Source organism: Epinephelus fuscoguttatus, linkage group LG12 (assembly GCF_011397635.1).
Source record: "Epinephelus fuscoguttatus linkage group LG12, E.fuscoguttatus.final_Chr_v1".
In the NCBI taxonomy this organism is placed as follows: domain Eukaryota; kingdom Metazoa; phylum Chordata; class Actinopteri; order Perciformes; family Serranidae; genus Epinephelus; species Epinephelus fuscoguttatus.
Window position 1 is genome coordinate 17,858,812 of NC_064763.1, and position 20,569 is coordinate 17,879,380.

Here is a 20,569-nt window from a genome sequence, read left to right on the forward strand (position 1 = left end):
AAACGCTTTCCTGCCATTATTTAACGTCATATCTCAGGAACAGCAGGGGAGACATTTGGTCACATGAATTGTTGACACTAATCTTGGGTGTCCATCTTGAAACTGCGCTGATTGTAGAGATCCTCTGTGCTACAGGAGGGATGGATGTGTGTGAAGCATCCATATTTTCACAGACATGGATGTGAACTGTAAGAGAAACTCGACTGGTTCACAGAGGCACACAACAGCAAGACAGTAATTCTAGGTTCATCATTAGAGGAGCGTGTGGATATGTAAGTAAACTGTTCCTGTATGTGTGTGTCAGCCTTAGTTTTCATATCCCATTAGTCCCAGTAACAAGCGTAGCACACAAGAACACAAACACAGACAAGCAGGGTCCTCTGTCATTTCAGCTGAAGCTTGTCATTAAGCTGGCTGCTCCTGTAGTTACAGCAGGAAAGAAAAACTCCTCACCCTCTCCGCTGGATCTCAGCTCGGTGCCATGTCACCAGCCGCAGGAAAGTATCCCTGGGAAAAAATAACTACATGTTTTTATTAATGCTGCAGCCTGGATCGCAGTCTGGAACTTAACTTAATTTAAATCTCACTACTAGTTCTTGTTTTGAGTACAGAAGCAAGCACCTCCCTCCTTTATTCTTACCATATGTGTTTGCTTACAATACACGCTGGTAATGTGCAAAAGATGATGTTCCAGTGCACATTTGCCAGCCAGCCTGGTATTTGTAGCAGCGTGTAATTCTCCCCAGCTGCAGCTCTCACACTGAGCAGGTAGCGCAGCTGCAGTGACAAGCTATCAGCTCTCAAAGTAGCTGCAAGATTGAATTAAAGAAAAGGGGTTTAAGTTGGCATTAGGTAGCACTCGATGGCAGCTTCTGCAGGAATTAGCTGCTGAGTTTGACAGAAGAGTGCTGCACGGGTATTTCCCAAGCTGCATGTGGCATTTATCAAACAGTGTTGGTAATCCAACACGGGTGAAGTCTGAACGGAGAGGAGAATTAGCGGTGATCAGAAATGTGAGGAATGCAGCAATGTTCGGGGCGCTACGTGAAGGGGAATCCAGGAGGCAGAGATGTAATGTATGAGAATGTCTAAGTTAAGACGTGTTGGTCGGCTTTGGTGTCCAAGTCAGACTAAAGTTATGTGTCACACCCTCCACAGGCAGCCTCATTAATCATTAGAGGAAGAAGAAACAAAGGGGCCACTCCCACCGGTACTGAACACCTGATAGAAAACACAACACACGGTTGCCACAGTGCACTGGTCACTGTTGACTGGTTGGGATTAAAGGGCGATAACTGTTTCCCTATTCTGCACTCTGTTTCTTCTCTTTGCAACTTTTTTCATCAGTAGCAAGATAATAAAATATATGTAACTACCCAACCTTTGTAGTGATGAATATTGATTTTCTCTCATTCTCATTCCATGTGAATATCACAGCGAGCAGGCAGAGACAAGAGTAAATTACTCTGCTCCATATGGATACACACTGGCCTTTTATGAGACCCAGAACTCCAGTAAACAGTATTAGATTTAGAGCCGTGTTAAACAGAATACACCAGAGACAGCGAAAAAACCTCCAGGCTGCACTCTCTTAAACAAATACATGCTGTTAAGCGTCCACAGCAGCTTACCATCCAATTTCAACCTCTTTATTATCAGAATTGGCCTTTTGCATTATAGCAATTGTCAAATGTAATACCATACTGAATGTGAGTTATCAAAAATAGCAGAGGTGGGACCAAGTCATTGTTTTGGAAGTCACAAGTGAGTCTCAAATCGAGTCCAAAACAAATAATAATGGGCTCTTAACCAAATGTAATGCCATTTTAACAACACAGTAATACTTAATTAATTAGCTTAATTATAAAAAAGAGTCGTTTCGTAGCATATAGCACAATTAATCTGTATTACAACAGAATAAATTGTATGTGTTTCTGTCCTGTCTTGCTGTATCTATCTCATCCAGTATTGGAAAAATGTCAGTAGTTATTTGTCCTTTAGCTGTGAGACATCTGGTGATGCTGCTGGGTTGAAGCGTGGGGGAACGTGTTTCATCTTCCCTTCCCAAAATGGCTTGGGGGAAGGTATCAAGTATTTTTAAGTCAAAAGGCTCAAGTCGAAGTGAAGTCACTGGTGGTGTTAGAGTCCAAGTCAAGTTGTGAGTCTTCATTGATTTTGTCAAGTCGAGTCAAAAGACATCAAATTTGTGACTCATGTGACTCGAGTAAACACCTCTGCTAAACAGAATTGTAAGGATCTAAAACATTACATAAATTGCACATGAAATAAGTTTCTATTTACGGGGTTTAGGGAGTATTTTAAGTGTCTCTTCCTTCCCAGAAACAATGAGGATTCCTCTACCTGTTCATCAGAAATTCATAAAGTGTTGCCTCACATGTCTCAGAGGAAAACCTCAGGTACTTTTCCATGTGTGCAAAAACGTGCACCATCAGCTGAGGAATCAAAACACTTGTGGCTGTTTCATCTTCTCACCTGTTTCATCTTCTCTTCCCACATTGGCTTGGGAGAAGGTATCAAGCATTTTCAAGTCAAATTGCTCAAGTGAAAGTGAAGTCTCAAGTTACCGGTGTTAACGTCCAAGTCAAGTCGTGAGCCTTTTTTGACTTGTCAAGTCGAGTCAAAAGTCATCAAATTTGTGACTCGAGTCTGACCTGAATCCTAGTCATGTGACTCGGGCCAACACCTCTGCTAAATAGAATTTTAGGATCTAAAAACATTATATAAATTGCACATGAAATAAGTTTCCATTCAGGGAGTTTAGGGAGTTTTTTTAACTGTCTCTTCCTTCCTAGAAATAATGAGGATTCCTCTGCCTGTTCATCAGAAATTCATAAAATGTTTCCTCACATGTCCCAGAGGAGAACTTTCCATGTGTACCATCAGCTGAGGAATCCCAACACTTGTGGCTTCTGTAGAGACAGCAGGCTTTATTACCACAAGTGCTTAAAAGTTTCTCATTTAGAATTAACGCTTTCATTATGAAACGTTCACCCTGTTGAGAAGAAGCTCAAACAGAATCTTGTTTTGCCACAGATTTAGTGGGCGGTGTTGTCAGAGATGTGTCAGCCAGCAGCTCATGCCAAATACACAGTAGTGGCAATCCAATATTACAGACACGTTCATTCATTCGGTGTCTCCTGATCAGTCGTCTCTATAGCCATGCCCCTGCATCTCTGCTGTCTGCCACAGAGTGGAAATTTTATGTAACAGACTATATGGTATTATGTTCCTTTACTGAGAAGGGTTACATATGGCTGGAGTGCCTGACATTCTGTGTGCGATGAGAGCCTTGACAGTTGTGTATAGGGTTACCTGTTGTATTTTACACAACACTGACAGTGCCTTTTACACAGTGTTTGAACTGTTAACATTAAGGGTAATAATAAGTGTGGTTCTCACATTGTATTTAAACTACAAATGTATTTTATTATTGTATCACCAGCAGAAAAATCTCATCTATATTTGGACTGAATGGCTCTCCCCTTCGGCACGCTGTATTGTTTACAATTAATATCAAGCTGTTTGAGGCAATAACTTGTGCAATTGACTTTTTTGTTGCAAAGTAATATCAATAACAGTCCTCTCACACAAAGCAATATAAAATTGATGATTTAATCTGTATGATAATAGAGATAATATTGGCCCAGACTTTCTTGGACAGAGCCATTATGAAAGTGAAGACAGAGTTACAAAGCTGTTTTTACTGACTATCACTCATGACACCTCCAGTTGCACTGAGCAGATAACTCTGTAATGACAAAAGAGGCAGAGTCACAAAAGACCCAAGAGGGAAATTGTATTTATGCAAGCGGTGTGTTTGCGAAGTGCTGAACACTGACACCTAGACACACACCTCGTCCACAGTGCACAGGTCAAAGTGACACTTGGCGGGGCTGTAAATGGCACCGAATGACAACGCCTAGCCTGCAGACATGTGCAGACCTGCCGATAGGATGTGCTTCTCCTGTTCCTCTAATTCTGTCTCTGGCAGCTGAAGGATGTTGAGATTCCTTGAACTGCTGTCCCTCTGTTAAACTGTCTGTCCTGGCTGTCAGGTTTCACAGTGGCAGGGATGAAAGAGCCTTCAGCAACGGTGGGAAATACCCAAATCACAAACCAAAACAAAAACAATTTAAGATGACAGGAAAGCAGGAATTGACAGGGATTCCCAATTGATTCGATCTGCCTGTAGGGAGGTAGAAAGTCATACACAGTAGGAAAACAGTGGAGGTTGCCACCGTGATGTCACTCATTAATTTGTGGTCTACATGTTGAAGCTTCAAGATTGTATTTTGGCCATTGCCATTTTGGACTTTGGAGCCAGAAGTGACCATATTTAGTTGAGAGGGTTGCGCTAACCGTAACGCTAGCTTCTAGCTTGATTAGCATGGTGAAATTACAGCAGGCCCCTGGGAACACCACTTAGCTTTGCTTTCCATTTTTTCCAGTGGGCACTCGCGGTATTGCAGCAAGAAAATCCCTTGTGGCCCAAAGAGCAATTTTCCCTGTAAACCACATTATAAAAGAGTAATCTGTAAAACTGTTGACAGGACACCTCGAACTGCAAACAAGGTCAATTATGACACTGCTATGAATTTTTGAGCCACGTTGGTTTTATGTTTGTAAAACTTTCCTCAAGCTGAGAAAAGTGAGTTAAAAATCTTTCAAGTCATCATAATGTAAAGTCTATGAGCTGAGGGGGAGCATGTGGGCGGGGCCCGCAGGAGAAACACTAATGTACATATTTAGTGGGCCGCATACCGCTGAAGTAAAACCAGAAGTTCGAGACAATTTTTGATGTTAGCGCCAGGCAAGCACCTACCTGTATCTAGCTATTATTATACATCTGTGAATCACTGTCTGTGATAATGCAAATGGGAATTTTCGTCAGCATAAACAGGCTTAAAAGCATTAAAACAAAATTTACCTACCGTAAAGAACTAAACATTCAACTTCTTAGAGGGTCTTTTAGTTAAATCCAACACTGAACCAGACTTTTTTTTAGGGGACCAAGACGTTACAATTAATTTTCATGAACTGAAAACAATTAAATGAACTGTACTCTATGAATCTGGGGCTATGTCATGGTTACACCAGGCTACCTTACCAACATTGTTGCCGTGGTAGCTAGCAACTTGTTAACAGATAGCACCCAACTGTAACTCAAAACAGTCATGTCTTGTAATTATGCATAACTTTAAGCCTTAATCTAATTTAAACAGGTGAGTTATAAAAATTTCACCATCCTACAGTTATAATGAATGTTAGAATTAGCTATAGAGTCCAACACCGTTTTTTGTATTAGGCTGTTAACATGTTTATTTCTGCTGTAAAGTTGTGCATATTAACATGGGGGTTTAAGGGGATTGACTCACTCTTGGAGCCAGCCTCAAGTGGCCATTAGAGGAACTGTAGTTTTTGGCACTCTTGCGCTTCATTTTTCAGCCACGGAGGTTGCCACTTGTATAGAGCACAATAATGATGTCATTTATTACTAGATGTTATTACCTTGCATCCAGTGCTGGTAATAAATAGTCTAGAATGTTAAATTTTTTCCCCTCTGTTGAACCTCTAGTGGTTTTTCATTTTCATTTGTCCCTGAAATCCTCTGTTTTGCATTCTGCCACTGCAGCACCAAGTATCTCTGTGCCATTGGATTTCTATATTAAATATAAAAGGATTTTATTTTCTAGCAGGAGCACTTGAATCTGTGACAAATTATATTTACTTCAAAAGTCTAATCTCAGAGGTAGCAGCTTAAAGGGAGCAGCAGAATACTTTCTGAGTCTATCTGCAAGGGGATTAAGGTGCCTTTCATTTTCAGTTTTTCAATCACTGTCAGTCACCTTAATGTGAATTATTCCATATACAAGTCTCTCAATACCTTTTTTGTTTAAAAAAAAAAAAAAAAAAAGGATCAAATGAGCTGCTGGTAGCCCACGGCCGGATGTAGAGCCTCACAGGTGCTCTCTTCAGGGGGAACTCGTGTTTCATAGGGAAATGTATCTGTACAGGCTCCGTGAATATCAATCACACACACACACACGCATGCACACACTAAATATACGTGCATCTCCTCCTGAGGCTCTATTCACAGAGGCATTGATTCATAGGGTGGTGAGTCATCCCAGGAGGTATTGTTCTGCTGGCCAATCAAAGCGAGAGCTGGACGTCCGGTGTTTCTCGTCTACCTCTGTGTGTGGCAGGAGGAAAGTGTGTGTGTGTTTAGGGGGGTCTGCCAGTGGGGGTGCCGCTTGCTCTGTTGTATTCAGCTTTTGAGTTACATTCAGTGTCATTACCTGCTTCTGGGAGGCTCCACTGCACCATATTTATGTGCTCTGTTGCTGTGTCTTAATACTTGCGAGTTATTTTCCTGTAAAATGTCTCATAAAAAGAAAATGAAACAAAATGCAACATCAGACTGAACTGAACCATGAAGACGAAGCATAATTAGACCAATTTAAATCACTTTTAGAGTATAATGCTTCAGTGATGAAAGGTTTTGGTACCAGTGCACCATGAGACTAATGATGAAAGGTAATGAATGATGATGGTGGTGATAATAAAGGATGATAAATGATTAAGCCAGGATTCAGTGACATTTACTGATCATAACTTAAAAGTAGCAGTGAGAGTGCCTTCAGTTTTTATGCCCCTGTACTGTAAAACTCACCAGCCCTTTTTACATTGAGATCTCGCAACACGGCCACAATGAAGACCCTTCATTATGGCGCCTTTTCCTTGTCACACGCAAACAAACAATGCAGGCATAATGCCGCCCTGGTTTGTGATTTTAGACAGCATGCCAGCGTTCTGAAAGCCAAAGAGGCCTGGTGGGTGTGACTTGTAACAACGTCGGCCTCTAGTGTGACATATAACATAAGCATTGAGCAGCACCTGATGAACAATAACAATGGTATAACATGGCAACATCTCGCCCTCTGCTTGGAGGGTAAGGAGCTCCCGGACCTCATTGTCAGACTGTTGCTAGCTGCTTTTATCATCCAACGGTGGGTCGCACACATTACACACCTGTCTCGTCCATGGTCTCGGTTACCTCCACTGCCGCCTTAAAGGCGAGACGACTGTCCCCCCGTTCTGGGATCATGCCTTTCATACAGAACCGCGCGACGGAATAACCATGCAACACTCCCTCTTTTAACGGGCTGTCTGACAGAGTCTTATGATGGTGGTGTTTCTAAAGAAAAATTGGCGTGTAACACAACAGCTTTTGGCGCCTTTCAAAATATCCAAGGTCACAGTACAAAGCAATGGCATAACATCTTAATAACAACAATTTACTGTCCCTGTTATACGGTAGTTGATCTCCTCCTCAAGATGCTACTGGACCTTATTGTCTCCTCTATTTGTGGACATTTTCAGCTGCTGTTCTTCTTTGAGTTAGCTGCTAACTGCTTTTAGCTGCCTTTTAAATCTCCCAGTGGTGGGTCACACATATGACACACCATCAAAACATGACACCCATCCCTTTCTGCTCGCTGTCCCTTTTACACAGAGGTCAAAAGACCTGTTACTACCTCCGCTGTTGGCTTGAAGGCAACTTTTTTAAATTTATTTTTACTTTTATGATGTTTCAATGTTGTTACAGTATCGACTGCATGTTTTTCTAAAAGGTTGTTGTTTATCCTCATGAGAAAGAGGTAACCAGCAGACACATACAGCATGATTCACCTGTGTCTGACATCCCACTGACATCTCAGTAATGCCAAACTTATGACTCCACAATACCTGTAATTGTGTCTGCTTTTAGACTTCTCGCACGGTCATTGTCCTCTCGTGGAATGTACTAAGACGATGGTAATTGATGTAATTTGCTCACTGAGAGACTGTGAGAAATATGCACAGCATCTTATGTGGAATTTGAAGAACATCAGAACCGGTTTTGACTCTCACGCCTGATGCACATAGAAGACCAACATTAGAATTCATCGTATTCTTTGTGGCAATTTTTGAGTTTTTTCAGTGGATTGCTTTTATATATTCTGTCAGAAGTACACAGAGAGTTCAGGAGACTTTTTTGCTCTGGCTACAAAGAGAATGAAATAGTTAGGATGGAATAATGATTAATTCATCTCTTCTATGGATGCTTTAAAATACAAAACCACCTCCACCAGGCCGGCCTCAAAGGGGTCCCTGCAGTCAGATGAGGCGACATTAATAAATGACCTTACTTGTTCAAACAGCTCAGTAAGGTTACCGGGAATAGTCTCCATATTCACTGCATGGCTTTGTGCAGCATTGTAATGAGTAGACATAATAATGAAGTCACAATGTCCTTGCCATTAATTAACCGCACAACTTGTTTTCTTAACTTGTGCTGATAGTGTGGAATTGACAATTCCTCACAGCACTAGGAGGAGGGAGTTATGAGATAAACAATGGTTTTAAAAGAAAAGAATGTGTTACATAAGCCCAAAAATAAAGGCACGATGCCAGGCAGAGCTGACACTGTGGGGCTTGTTTAAATTCCAGTCTACAGTTGAGTCACTTCCCTCAGAAAAAGATCACTTTCATGATTACAGCAGTGAAAACTGTAATTATCAGAATTAATGCCGTCAGGAATATGTTCTTCCGTATTATAAAAAAAGGTTTGTTTTATCTGCAGCACTGAAAAATCACATTAGCAGTGCATTTATTGTGTTGTGTTCTCCACTTTCACAAATGGATCTCATCTAATTTGTGTCAAATGTTAAATTCTTAGATGCAAACAGAGGTGTTTTACATAATTTGGAGCTCAGTAATAAAAGGAAATTCTGCCTCCACTACATTGAAAATGCAGCTTGAGTCAGCCACTGTCTGGAAAAGTAGTCAAGGCTGACCATTGTTCTATAAAAGATGTTACGACAACTTTTCCTCCCCTTTGACTTTCAGTGTAAACATCCACAGAGTATGTCTGCTCCTCACTGTAAGGGCTTTCCTGCTGCGTATTTGTTACATATGCACTTTATTTATGAGAGATTGCCATCTGTGGCTGTTAGCCAGGGCTTATCTCTGATGGCACTGTGGAGATCACACAGACATGTGGACTTGTGGTGTTCCATTGCATAAACAAGAATAAACAAAAAGACAATGGTGGTCAGCGGAGGAATGTGACTTGTTAGCACGGGCAACATTTTATGCATGTTTCATATTGAGGAGCTGTTTACTGTATGTCAATCAAACCTTTCTTTTCATTTCACTTCTAGGGAACTGCGTGTTAAACAAAGATGTGTCAGACTGCAGAATTAGAAGTATCCTCTCCAGAATGAGTTAGGAATGATTAAGCTTTACCTATCCTATGTGAACTGAGAGTTTTGGGTATGACCTGGCATCTGTAAAGAATTATTGTTAGTCATGGTTTGTTTGTCCTTTCTACAGTGTGTTGAAACAGACTGAACACTCGTATGTTCTTTTCACTGAGTCTATTCTTTCTATTGAAGCCAAACATATCTTCTGCACTGCCCAACCTTTTGCACGCACAGCCCAGTCACCAGAGTAAATGTTGGCATTGCAAGAATACATATCATATTAACATCTCTAACGTGATCTAATATATGAGCTGACTTTGTCGTCTGGAGGTGGAGGGGATAGTGTGACACATAGGCGAATCGCCTGCCAAGCTGCAGACCATTCCTTGAAAACCAACAAACACCAAAACTGGATGTTTTATAGCTAGTCATCGTTGTGTTTTCAGCAACTTTTCAGCTACCAAATGTGGATGGTTTTTAGCAACTGTGATTGTGTTTCCAGCAAGGATGGTGCAATTAGAAGTGATTGGTTTTTTATTGAGAGATTGCTGCATTTCCTGCCAGGATTGTGACATTAAAAGCAATTCTTTTTTTTTTTTTTTTACAAATGAAGTGGCTATTTGTTATATATAATGCAACAGTTTTTTACTCATAAAGTAGTCGTTTCCAGCTGGGATTCTGCCTCAAAAAGCAGCTGTTTTCTTACAAAAAAAGCAGTTGCTTTTTAACTGGGATATCAGTGCATTTCCAGCCAGAACTGTGCCAAGAAAGACGATTGCTTTTTACCAATAATGCTGTTATTTTTACCCGATAAAGCAGTTTTATTTAATGAGACAGCCCTGCATTTTCAGCTTGGATTGTGCCATGGAAAGCTGTTGTTTTTTACTGATAATGCTTTTTTTTTTTTAACAGAGACATTGCTGCGTTTCCAGCCAGAATTGTGCCACCAAAAGCAGATGTTTTAAGACAAACGTGATCCTTTCCTAACCATAACCAAGTGGATTTTGTGCCGAAACCTAACCACACCTTAATCACAGTGTTGTTCAAACAATTTCAATGTATCTGCCAAATACTAACGTACAAATGTAACATATCTATAGTTTGCAGAAACGTACAATGCCAACATTTATTCTGCCAGTTGGATTGTACATCCGTAACATTCAATAAACACGATGCCTCTTTAAACTCCTTAAATAAATCATCACGATATATTATGTGATGCGGTTTCCTTGACAAGTTTTTTGTGCATTACATACCGGATCCCTCAAAATGAGTTGCACACAGAGGAGGAAATCATTGTTTCCGAGCATGACAGATTTCTTCATTTGGGCCTTTGAGCGTTTGCAGCTTTCACAGAAGACTGACAGGAGAACAGTGGGGTCGTTTTATAGACAGTCTTTGTAGTGACAGGGCATTTCCTGGGAGCAGATGAGCCCACATAAAGGTTGCATGTAATATCAGTGTGCATCCGCTCTCTGTGACAGCATGTGTGCACAATCTGCTAAAATATACAGTTAGATTCATTACATCAAAATGACACCATGAAAGATTCCTTTTGATTTGTGTTGAGTGAAAAGAACCAGGTGTCTCCTTTGTGAATCCATATTTTACTGTATCATTCATTGCAATAACAGGTTTAATTGACAGTCAGGCAACACTTTTACGATGTGTCCTATTATCATTCTAAACAAATACCTATTTAAAATATATTATTCTCTTGTGGATCTATGAATAAGGTCAAAGCGAATGAGACACCGTCTCTCGAACCAGATCTGCAGAGCACAGCAGGGATGTCAGTGCCGACTCTGATTAGAAAGAATTTGATTAGAGAGAATGCAGCAACGCAAACTGTTTCTATGGAAGGGTGTACCTGTTTTGTTTGAAATAAACAACCTGACAACATTCCTCTATGATACTTGTCAAGTAAAGAAATTTGTTTGTGACAGCAATTCATCATCTTCTCATTCTGTCACTTAAAAGCAGCGCCTTGACAAAATGTTTATCTGACGTGTGCCCTGTCAGGTCGCACTGTTGACATTACACCTGCGCTTTTAAAGCTAAAAATGGTTTCATAGACATTTGTTTTGTTTTTGCCAAGTTCTGCACCAAGGAGATGCAGCAGCGTTATCTCCTTCTGCTTAGTGTTGCTTACTGAAGCCGAACTCACACCAATCATGCAGGATATTAAAGCAATATAAACACACAGCTCCCCTCCCTTGTTCAGAAAGCAGCAAGGTTAAAAACACAGCAAGGTTAATGCTAAATAAGTGCAAGCACACTGTCAGGACCTGACTTCATTCCCATGTGCTGACACTGCAAAGAGGTGATAATGAGTCCTAAGAAAATGGCAACAAATCAGAAAATTACACGGAAAAGGGCACAGGGAGGTATGCTGCTGTGTGGTCCTTCTAATGACTTCAAATAGGCCGGTTAATGATGTGTAGATATGCATTTTTGACAAGCTGCTAAAAAGTGAGAGCAGTGAACCCTGGCTTTTAAAACCCACGTGGAAGCAGCTGGTAGTGAGTGATTGTGGACCTCTCCCTCATCTTATCTCCAGTTTGCACTGCAGAACACCCCGCTCTGTGTGTGTGTGTGTGTGTGTGTGTGTGTGTGTGTGTGTGTGTGTGTGTGTGTGTGTGTGTGTGTTTACTGTATGTGTGCATGGTTTCCCCAGTAGCGCAGTGGCTGCAGGGTGAGCTGGTAAAGCTCTTTAGAGAACCGGACCTGCACTGAGCAGTCATCAGTGTCATTTAGCATTACACAACAGACCTGCAGCACTTAGCCACATAAATGCTCACGATGTAGGCTGCAGAGAAGGAGAGAAGAGGAGGGATGGAAACAAACACAGGCAACAAGAGGGAGAGAAAGAACAGGAGAGTGGTGAGGCTGAGAGTTAAAGAGGGAGAACTGTACTGAGGTGGGAGAGACTCATTAGCTGTAATGAGCAGATAAAGTCATTCCAGCACCTGTGAAAACCCAAACTGTAATTGATTCATTCATTAATGATAATTTAAATGAGATTTTAGATTACATTTTATTTTCTGAAATGAGATTTTCTTTCTCAAAATGAGACAGTGGGCCCACGCGGAGGATACGTGTATTTTACCAGTGTGGTTGTTGCATGAATATGATATTACTTTATAAATTATTAATTACAATATTTTATTTTTTTAAGAAATAAACATAAAATAAATATCTGATTATACAATTAACATTTCAGTATACTATTGATTTACATGGGCGGCACGGTGGTGTGGTGGTTAGCACTCTCGCCTCACAGCAAGAGGGTTGCCGATCCCGGGCGTGGGAGCCCTTCTGTGCGGAGTTTGCATGTTCTCCCCGTGTCAGCGTGGGTTCTCTCCGGGCACTCCGGCTTCCTCCCACAGTCCAAAGACATGCAGATTGGGGGCTAGGTTAATTGATAACTCTAAATTGTCCGTAGGTGTGAATGTGAGCGTGAATGGTTGTCTGTCTCTATGTGTCAGCCCTGTGATAGTCTGGCGACCTGTCCAGGGTGTACCCTGCCTCTCGCCTGATGTCAGCTGGGATAGGCTCCAGCCCCCCCACGACCCTCAAGAGGATGAAACGGTTAGAAGATGAATGAAGTGATTTACATTTTAAGACTAGGGTTGGGAATTGATAAAAATGTTATGATACCAATGCCATTATGGCACGGTGGAGCAGTGGTTAGCATTGTCATCTCACAGCAAGAGAGTTCCTGGTTCGAACCTGGGGTGAGGGGTTCACACCCTGGGGTGGGAGTGCCCTTACGTGCGGAGCTAACCCCCGCGTCATCGTGGGTTAACTACCAGTGGGTAACTGGAGAAAACCCATGCTGACACGGGGAGAACATGCAAACTCCGCACAGATGGGCTCCCTCCTGGGTACGAACTAGGAACCCTCTTGTTGTGAGGTGACAGTGCTAACCACAACACATCGTGCTGCTGCATCATACACTATTTATTTGTTTGTTTAGCATCTTATGCTATGTCTGCATGTATCTGCTGCTTTTGTAGGTTTTGCTCCTTTTTGTTTCAGTGTAAGATGCTTTTCCTTTTTGTATGTAAACAGAAAGATTGCAAAACATTAAAGCAGCAGTATCAAAGACCGCACTGCAAATAGCACTAACAACAAAATTAATTAAAGGTAGAAGTGAAAGAAATAAAGGCAGAGAAGACAAAAATAAATGAAAACATGAGTGATGTTACCACTGCATAGTCCTAAAAGAGAAATTAGAGCTGAGACAATAAATCAATCAAATAAAATGTGTACTGATGGGTAAATGTGCTCCAGTGCATAACTGACTGAAATAACTGCAGCACAGTAATGTAACATGATTGCTTTTGCACTGTTTTAGGTAACTCATCTGCAAAGTATGATTACAAAAGGACATCTTTTCCTTTTTTATCATGCCATAATATCACATGTTCAAAACTACAGTTATGGCATAATCTGATTATTGTCCCTTATCCGTTTGGTTGGCCACAGCAGCTGTCTTATATAACACCCCCCTCCACTCTTTGCTCTCTCATCTCCTCTCCTCCCTTCCTCTTCTGTATGTTTATGCTGATGATGTGTCAAAACACTCCAGCCTGCCTCCCTCGCTCCCCTTGCTGCTGCTGCTGCTGATGCTGCTGTCAAGAGTAACATCTCTGCCCTTTCCCCTCTGCAAAGACGCAAAACTCGGTTTGAGAGCATTAAAAATTCAGGTCTGTTTGTGTCGGTCCTCCTCATAAATATTGACTAAAAGCCCTGAGACCGAAGCGTAGCTGTCCAGTCAGCAGTGGGGCAATTAGGAGCACACTTTAAAGCACTTGAGCTCCTTTCACTGGGACACAAGTTTGGTTGTAGAAATTAAGATGGAGGAATTATTTATGGCCACACCACGGTCCTCTGGTGCCAGTGTGAGACATACTGCTATGAATCTCCTTGTATCTGGTCAGCTCAATTGTAATTCCAGCTGTGACATGTTTTTGTTGTTTCTTTTCCTCTGCCATCTTTTTGATTTGTTTGATCCCAACAAACTGACAACATGCTATCTCTATCTTACCCTCTTTTCTCTCACTCTGTCTCTCTTAAGAGCTACTGTATTTGGCCACTTTCCAGACTGGAGCTTTTCCTACAATCCCTGCACTACATTTGTTCAACTCCTCCCCTCTCTTCTCACAAATTAAATCCTTCACGACCCACATCACCTTTCTCCGTGACATTTCCCGGTGCTGTATCATCTGTATTTAATATTCCTTTGCCAGGTTTCTTGTAGTAAGTGTAGGTGAAGTTTAATGGAATCCTAATTGGTTGGAGTTGAATGGAGGTGTCCTCTGGCAGTCCTTCACTGTATCTCTGGCCGACTGGTATCACACAGTCAATCTGGACAGGTCTTGACTTTATAATAAGTAGACCTGAGAGCTGAAATACTTCGCAGTCCAATTGGAACGCTGTAAATAGCTAAATCCAGGCTGTAATACATATGTCCACATCAGTAACAGTCATTTTGATGCCTCCGCGCTGTGGCCATGGCCAGAGGCATTATGTTTGTGGGTTGTCGATCTGTCCCATCCCCATGAACACAATATATCAAGACCTCTGTGAGGGATTTTTTTCAAATTTAGCACAAACATACACGTGGACTCAACGATGAACTGATAACATATTGGTGGTCAAAGGTCAAAAGTGAAGGTCACTGTGATCTCGACTATCTCATTATTGTGATTGCAATATCTCAAGAACACCTAAAAGGAATTTCTTCAAATTTGGCACAAACGTTAACTTGACTTTATAATGAAGTTATTGTCACTGCAACCTTATGTCTGTCCCATTCTCATGAAAGTGAGATCTCAATAAGGCCTTGAGGGCATTTCCTCAAACTTGGCACCAATGTCCACTTGGACTCAAGAATGAACTGATTTAAATTTGGTGGTCAAAGGTCACCGTCACTGTGACCTCACCAAACATGAATTTGGCCATAACTCAGGAAATCAGTTATGTCAAAATTTTAATTGGTGGTTGAAGGTCAAAGTTACTATCCATGTCATTCTCATGAAAGCAGTGTCTTAATAACGCTCTGAGAGAATTTCCTCAAATGTGGCACAAACACCCACTTGGACTCAAAGATGAACTAACTACAATTTAGTGATCAAAGGTCAAGTTCACCTTGCATTCATCTCATTCTCATGAACATGATATCTCAAGAAAACCTCAAGGGAATGTTCTCAATTCTGGACTCAAGAGTGAAGTCATTAGAATTTGGTGGTCAAAGGTCAAGGTCAGTGTGACCTTGCAAAACATGTTTGGCCATAATTCAAGAATTCATATGCTAAGTATGACAAATATTTTACACAAATGTCTGATAGGATGCCATTTTATATCCCACAGGTCCAAGGTCAGCTTCACTTTGACATCATGATATTCGGCAAAAACAGTTTTCTGCCATTATTCGACGTCATATCTCAGGAACAGAAGGGGAGACATTAGGTCAGATACTAAATTGGGACACTAATCTTGGGTGTCCATCTTGAAATTGCGCTGATCATATAGCTCCTCTGTTGTGCTGGGTGCTCTGTGTGTGTGAAGCATCCATGTTTTTACAAACACGGATGTAAATTATAAGTGCAATTTGACTGGTTTGCAGAGGGCATACAACCATGAGTTGGTAATTCCTGTCTGTCACTATATCCAAAGTAACATTTTCTCCTCTCCTTTTTTCCCTCCGCAGTCTTCATCTGCAGCTTCATGGTGGCAGCTCCCATCTTCGGTTACCTGGGCGACCGATTCAACAGAAAGGTCATCCTGAGCTGTGGCATTTTCTTCTGGTCCATTGTTACTCTGCTGAGCTCCTTCATCAGCAAAGAGGTACGACATCGTTCTGACGGAGCAGCGCAGCCACTCCAGCGTTACTCTATTAGGCTGCCGTCCCTGTGATGCGGCCCACGCTGACGAGCTAATTATTCTGTTATGATGTGGATATGCTTGATGTTAAGGCTGGTGAAATAAAATGACACGCTCGTTAAGTCAGACACCCTCTTTGCCTTTGTAGACATTCTTTATGTCTCCCTCCCTCTCGCTCTCTCACTCACTGGCCACCAGCCAATCAACTAATGAAGGTCCATGCCTCAGACTTGTCTCAATTACAATGCCTTAGAAGATAAGACCTTGTTGTTTCACTGCCCCTTGACAAGTGGATTTAGATTTGATATCTCTAAAAGCCCCTGCATACTGGGCGGAGTTGAATGCATTAAACAATAACATTATTCCTGGGGGCTGTGATGTGGGAGAGGGGTGTCCCGCTGAGAGGAGCCATCATATTACAGTAAAAGGCTGCACATGTGGAGGTGTAGACGGACCCCATTATACAGTCTTGATGGACAGTCGTAATAAAAATCTAACAGACTGGCAATTTGAAGTTGCTCGACTTGCAGGGATATGTGGCATTAAAAGCTACATTAGTTAGATTTATGCAGCATGTGGCATGTCTGCAGAGCAACGTCATGGTGTCCCGCAGAGTCGTCTCTCCAGTGACTACGCCGAAGCTCTTCAGCCCAGAGCTGTGGAAGGGAATGACAGCTCAGAGACGTCTCAGGAGGAGGGCGTCCTTTGACTTAAATCCCCTATAGACTCATCTGCTTGGAGACAAGATGGCAGCCATTTGCCTAAGCAGGAAATACATTCATGCTGCTTATGGCTAAATTGAAATTAGAGGCCTCTTCCCCTCTGACAGATGCCACAAAGGCCGCTGATTGCCATTGAGGATATGGGGACTCAGCACCTGCAGTCCTTTGCCCCCAACTTTAACTTTACCCTCTAGACATGTTCCAGTCAAATGAGACAAGAGTAGATGGCTCTTATGTAATAGCTCCACAACGCTGTCACCATGAGAGATGAAAGACATGACGTGTAATGAAATGTTAATGACCACTTACAACTGAGTCCTATCATTACACATTTAAGACACTCTTTTGAAGGGATTTGCAGCAGATACGGAGTTCAGATCTTATGTAATAGAAATCTGCTGTAAAGTGAAATTGCACGCTTTTTTCTGCATGAGCACAGCAGATTATGGTCGTAAAATGATCACTTGTAGGGCATATGAAATTCGGAGCACATTAGTGGCAGTCTATTTATAATTTCATCCAATGGAAAGCATGACTCATTTCATTCACTTTCATCTTGTGAACATAAAGAGGGTGAGACAAGGATAATGACCACTGAATTACCGTTGTAATGCAGCCTGTCTGTGGATTGATGATCCCTTATTCCTATCAGGACAACATATGTTTATTTTCATGACTGTCATTTTTATAGTTGTATTTACCATCAGTGTGAATGTTGAACACACCTTAGATTGTGTCTCTCAACTGTCATGATGTTGGTACAGTCTCCACAAGTTAATAAGTTAAGAAGTTGTTGCAAACCATGAATGCATTTGTACATTTCGTGCGTATCATATCAACATTTCTGAAGTGATGCAGTGTATGAGCTGACGTCGTCATCAGGAGGTGGAGGGAATGATGGATGATGTGATATGTAGGCCAGACACACGCCAAGCTGCAGACCACTGCTCAAGACCAACGGACAACAAAACCAGTTGTTTTTTAGCGAGTCATTAGCCCTTTTTAAACAGGAATTGTGCAAATGTGCAGGGTCGCACGTGCGTTGTCATCAACAGCCCCTCCCATGGCAGAAGGGCGCCTCAGCCTGTTTAAACCAAAAAGGTTCCACCAATATGTCTCGGATCAACTCGCCAATCCGGCTCTGTGTGTGTAAACGCTGGCAGTGTAAAAGGAGCTATTGCTGCTTCTCCAGCAGCTTTTTAGGCTCCAAACGTGGGTTTGTAGCGACTTGTCACTGTACTTCCATGCTCCAAATGTGGCTGTTTTCCCAGCGAGGACTGTGGCCCCCAAACTGGGTATTTTAAGCCAAAATATGATTCTTTCTTGACCATAACCAAGTAGCTTTAGTTCTTAAACCTATTTACACCACAGAGTTGTTGAAATGTAAAGTTTCAAGGTAACCACTACATAATACTGTGCAAATGTAACATCGTGGTGGTTTGCAGTGAAGGACAATGCCAATATTTTCCAGGTTTGATTGGGTTGTGATAGGGGCTTCTCTACCAAATGTAAGTCGTTTTTTTAGTATAAGACAATGATGTCAAAAGAAATACTATTGATATCGATTTAAAATAATGTGAGTCTATAATGAGTCTAGCAGCGGTTACATCCCTCACATCTGACCTGTCAACAAACCATTTCCGCTTCATCTACATGCAAACTGTGAGAAAATGAGTCTGTGTAAGCACTGAAGTAAGAAGTAGGCTGAGGCAAAGTGGCTCTTCCCAGCCTTATTATCATAAGTATCTTCTTCAATGCACTGAAGTGATTATGTCGAGGCTGTAAGGACAGATTATACCTTCTAAAGTCAACGTAGCATAATCAGATGTGTCAAAGCAACACAGTAGCACCGCTGTGTTTATGTACAGCCTCATACAGCCGGTGGCGTAGTACTTTATTCTTAGCTTTGTTGGAAAATAGTTCAAAAGTGTTGTCTTTTATCTCATCATAGTTTTCAATCTGCTTTTACAACCTCATTTTTGTGGCGCTTTCCTGGCATTGCTGCTTTTTGTTGTTGTCACTGTTCCTGGCGTTTCTGTTCCAAGTTCCAAGTGGAGATGATAGTCCGGTGACCACACAAACAAAAAGGACTGCCATCATGATCCCACTAAACGATGGGCCATTAAAAGAAAATAGACTGACTGTAAATCATTTGGAACAACATGACAAACACAAAGATATACGGCAGAGAGAGCTCAGCTGTGATCCATCATGAACAGCAGCTCATATAGCACAAAAGGAAAAGCAAGAAAAAGCAGTTTAAAGGGGACCTGTTGTGCTTTTCCTTATTTTCTGTCAAATACATAATGTTATGTCAGATGGTTGTAGTAGACATTACCAAAGTTTCAGATAATGAGGTACGTGTATGTAAAAGTAATCCCTGTGAGCATAATCCTCTGGCTTCAGACTGCTCTGAATACTCCATTTCCAACATTGTTTTCTACTTTCAAGACAAGTTGACATCAGATCATGACGGATTTCTTTATATTATCATCTGCTCCAGGCACGCTACTGTATGTGTTTACATTACATACACTGCTACATGTAGCTACACGCTAATGTGAAATACAGTAGGCCAAAAATACCGGGATGTTCTACTGCATTTGGTCGCATTTTGCTGAATGGAAGCCACTATGCTTTTCGAGCTATTCTGACCCACAATCCTCTGCGCAGCTGAAGAGTCGTCACATTGACTGAGCCAAAAACAGATGACAGTTTGACAGTTCATTGACAGCAGTCAGAAGCCACAATGATGGATGACAGCACATTCAAGTGACTGATGACCAGTCAAATAATAATAGCCCAATAGGAATATTAATTGTTTAAAAATGCACGTTTAATTTTACTGTTGTATATATATTGTGTTAGGATCTACAATATATGTAGTTTTAACTTTAAAGTTAAAACTATAGATATTGTAAAGTAACAACAGGCAGACCTCTGTCTCTGGCGAGCTTGAGGAAAGGTGCTTTGTTTTACCTCCTTGGTAACGGATATATGAACAAGAGGGTCAAAGTTCAAAGTGCAGTGTTATGACAAAGCAGTATGTCCTGATTGTGTGCCTAGTGCATGCAACCATACGTAATTTATATGGTCATCTGCTCCTTGCACGCTAATGTAAGTGTTTACATTATATAGCCTACACTGCTACGTGTAGCTACATGCTAACATGGTTGGTTGCAGATGTTGTTACTTTCCCTACGATTTTGGATCATATTCCTGCTAGAACATGTTTGGTTGTGTCTAGAAGCTTTTATTGGTGATTTTTAATGGTAGAAAGTGACGTTACTCCATCTCAGTTATTCCCTGGCTACAATGACGGTACAGAGAGCGCATATCATGGATGTATAAAGAGAACTGGATACAGTGTTTTGGAGCAAGGGGATAAAAATGATTTAATCATGCGGCTATTTTAGACTTGAAATGTCATTGGACCGAATGTATTAAATCCCAATAGTGAAATGAGTCATTTTGTGTCAGTTGTGGCGTTTAAACAATGTATCCATTGATTTACAGACATCTCTTTCATAATGTAAGTCTATGGGGAAAGGCTTGTTGGGCCCTATGGCATCACTTGATGTACTTGGACATTGTTATTCTATGTCTGGCCACTATGTAAAATTTGCTTCAAAGTCTGGCGCTGTTCCTGGAGGCTTGGCACAAATGCAGAAGACGAAAACGCTAACG

General features: G+C 41.4%; 1 protein-coding gene across 2 annotated transcripts in view; it reads left to right on the top strand.

Moving 5' to 3' along the window:
- The window catches only part of spns2 (spinster homolog 2 (Drosophila)), a 97,602-nt gene that overhangs the window by 35,563 nt on the left and 41,470 nt on the right, over positions 1-20,569 (top strand). For both annotated transcript variants that reach the window (XM_049591879.1, XM_049591880.1), the window contains exon 3: positions 15,988-16,124. In XM_049591879.1, coding sequence (XP_049447836.1) covers positions 15,988-16,124 — 137 coding nt within the window. The remainder of the gene's footprint in view (positions 1-15,987; positions 16,125-20,569) is intronic.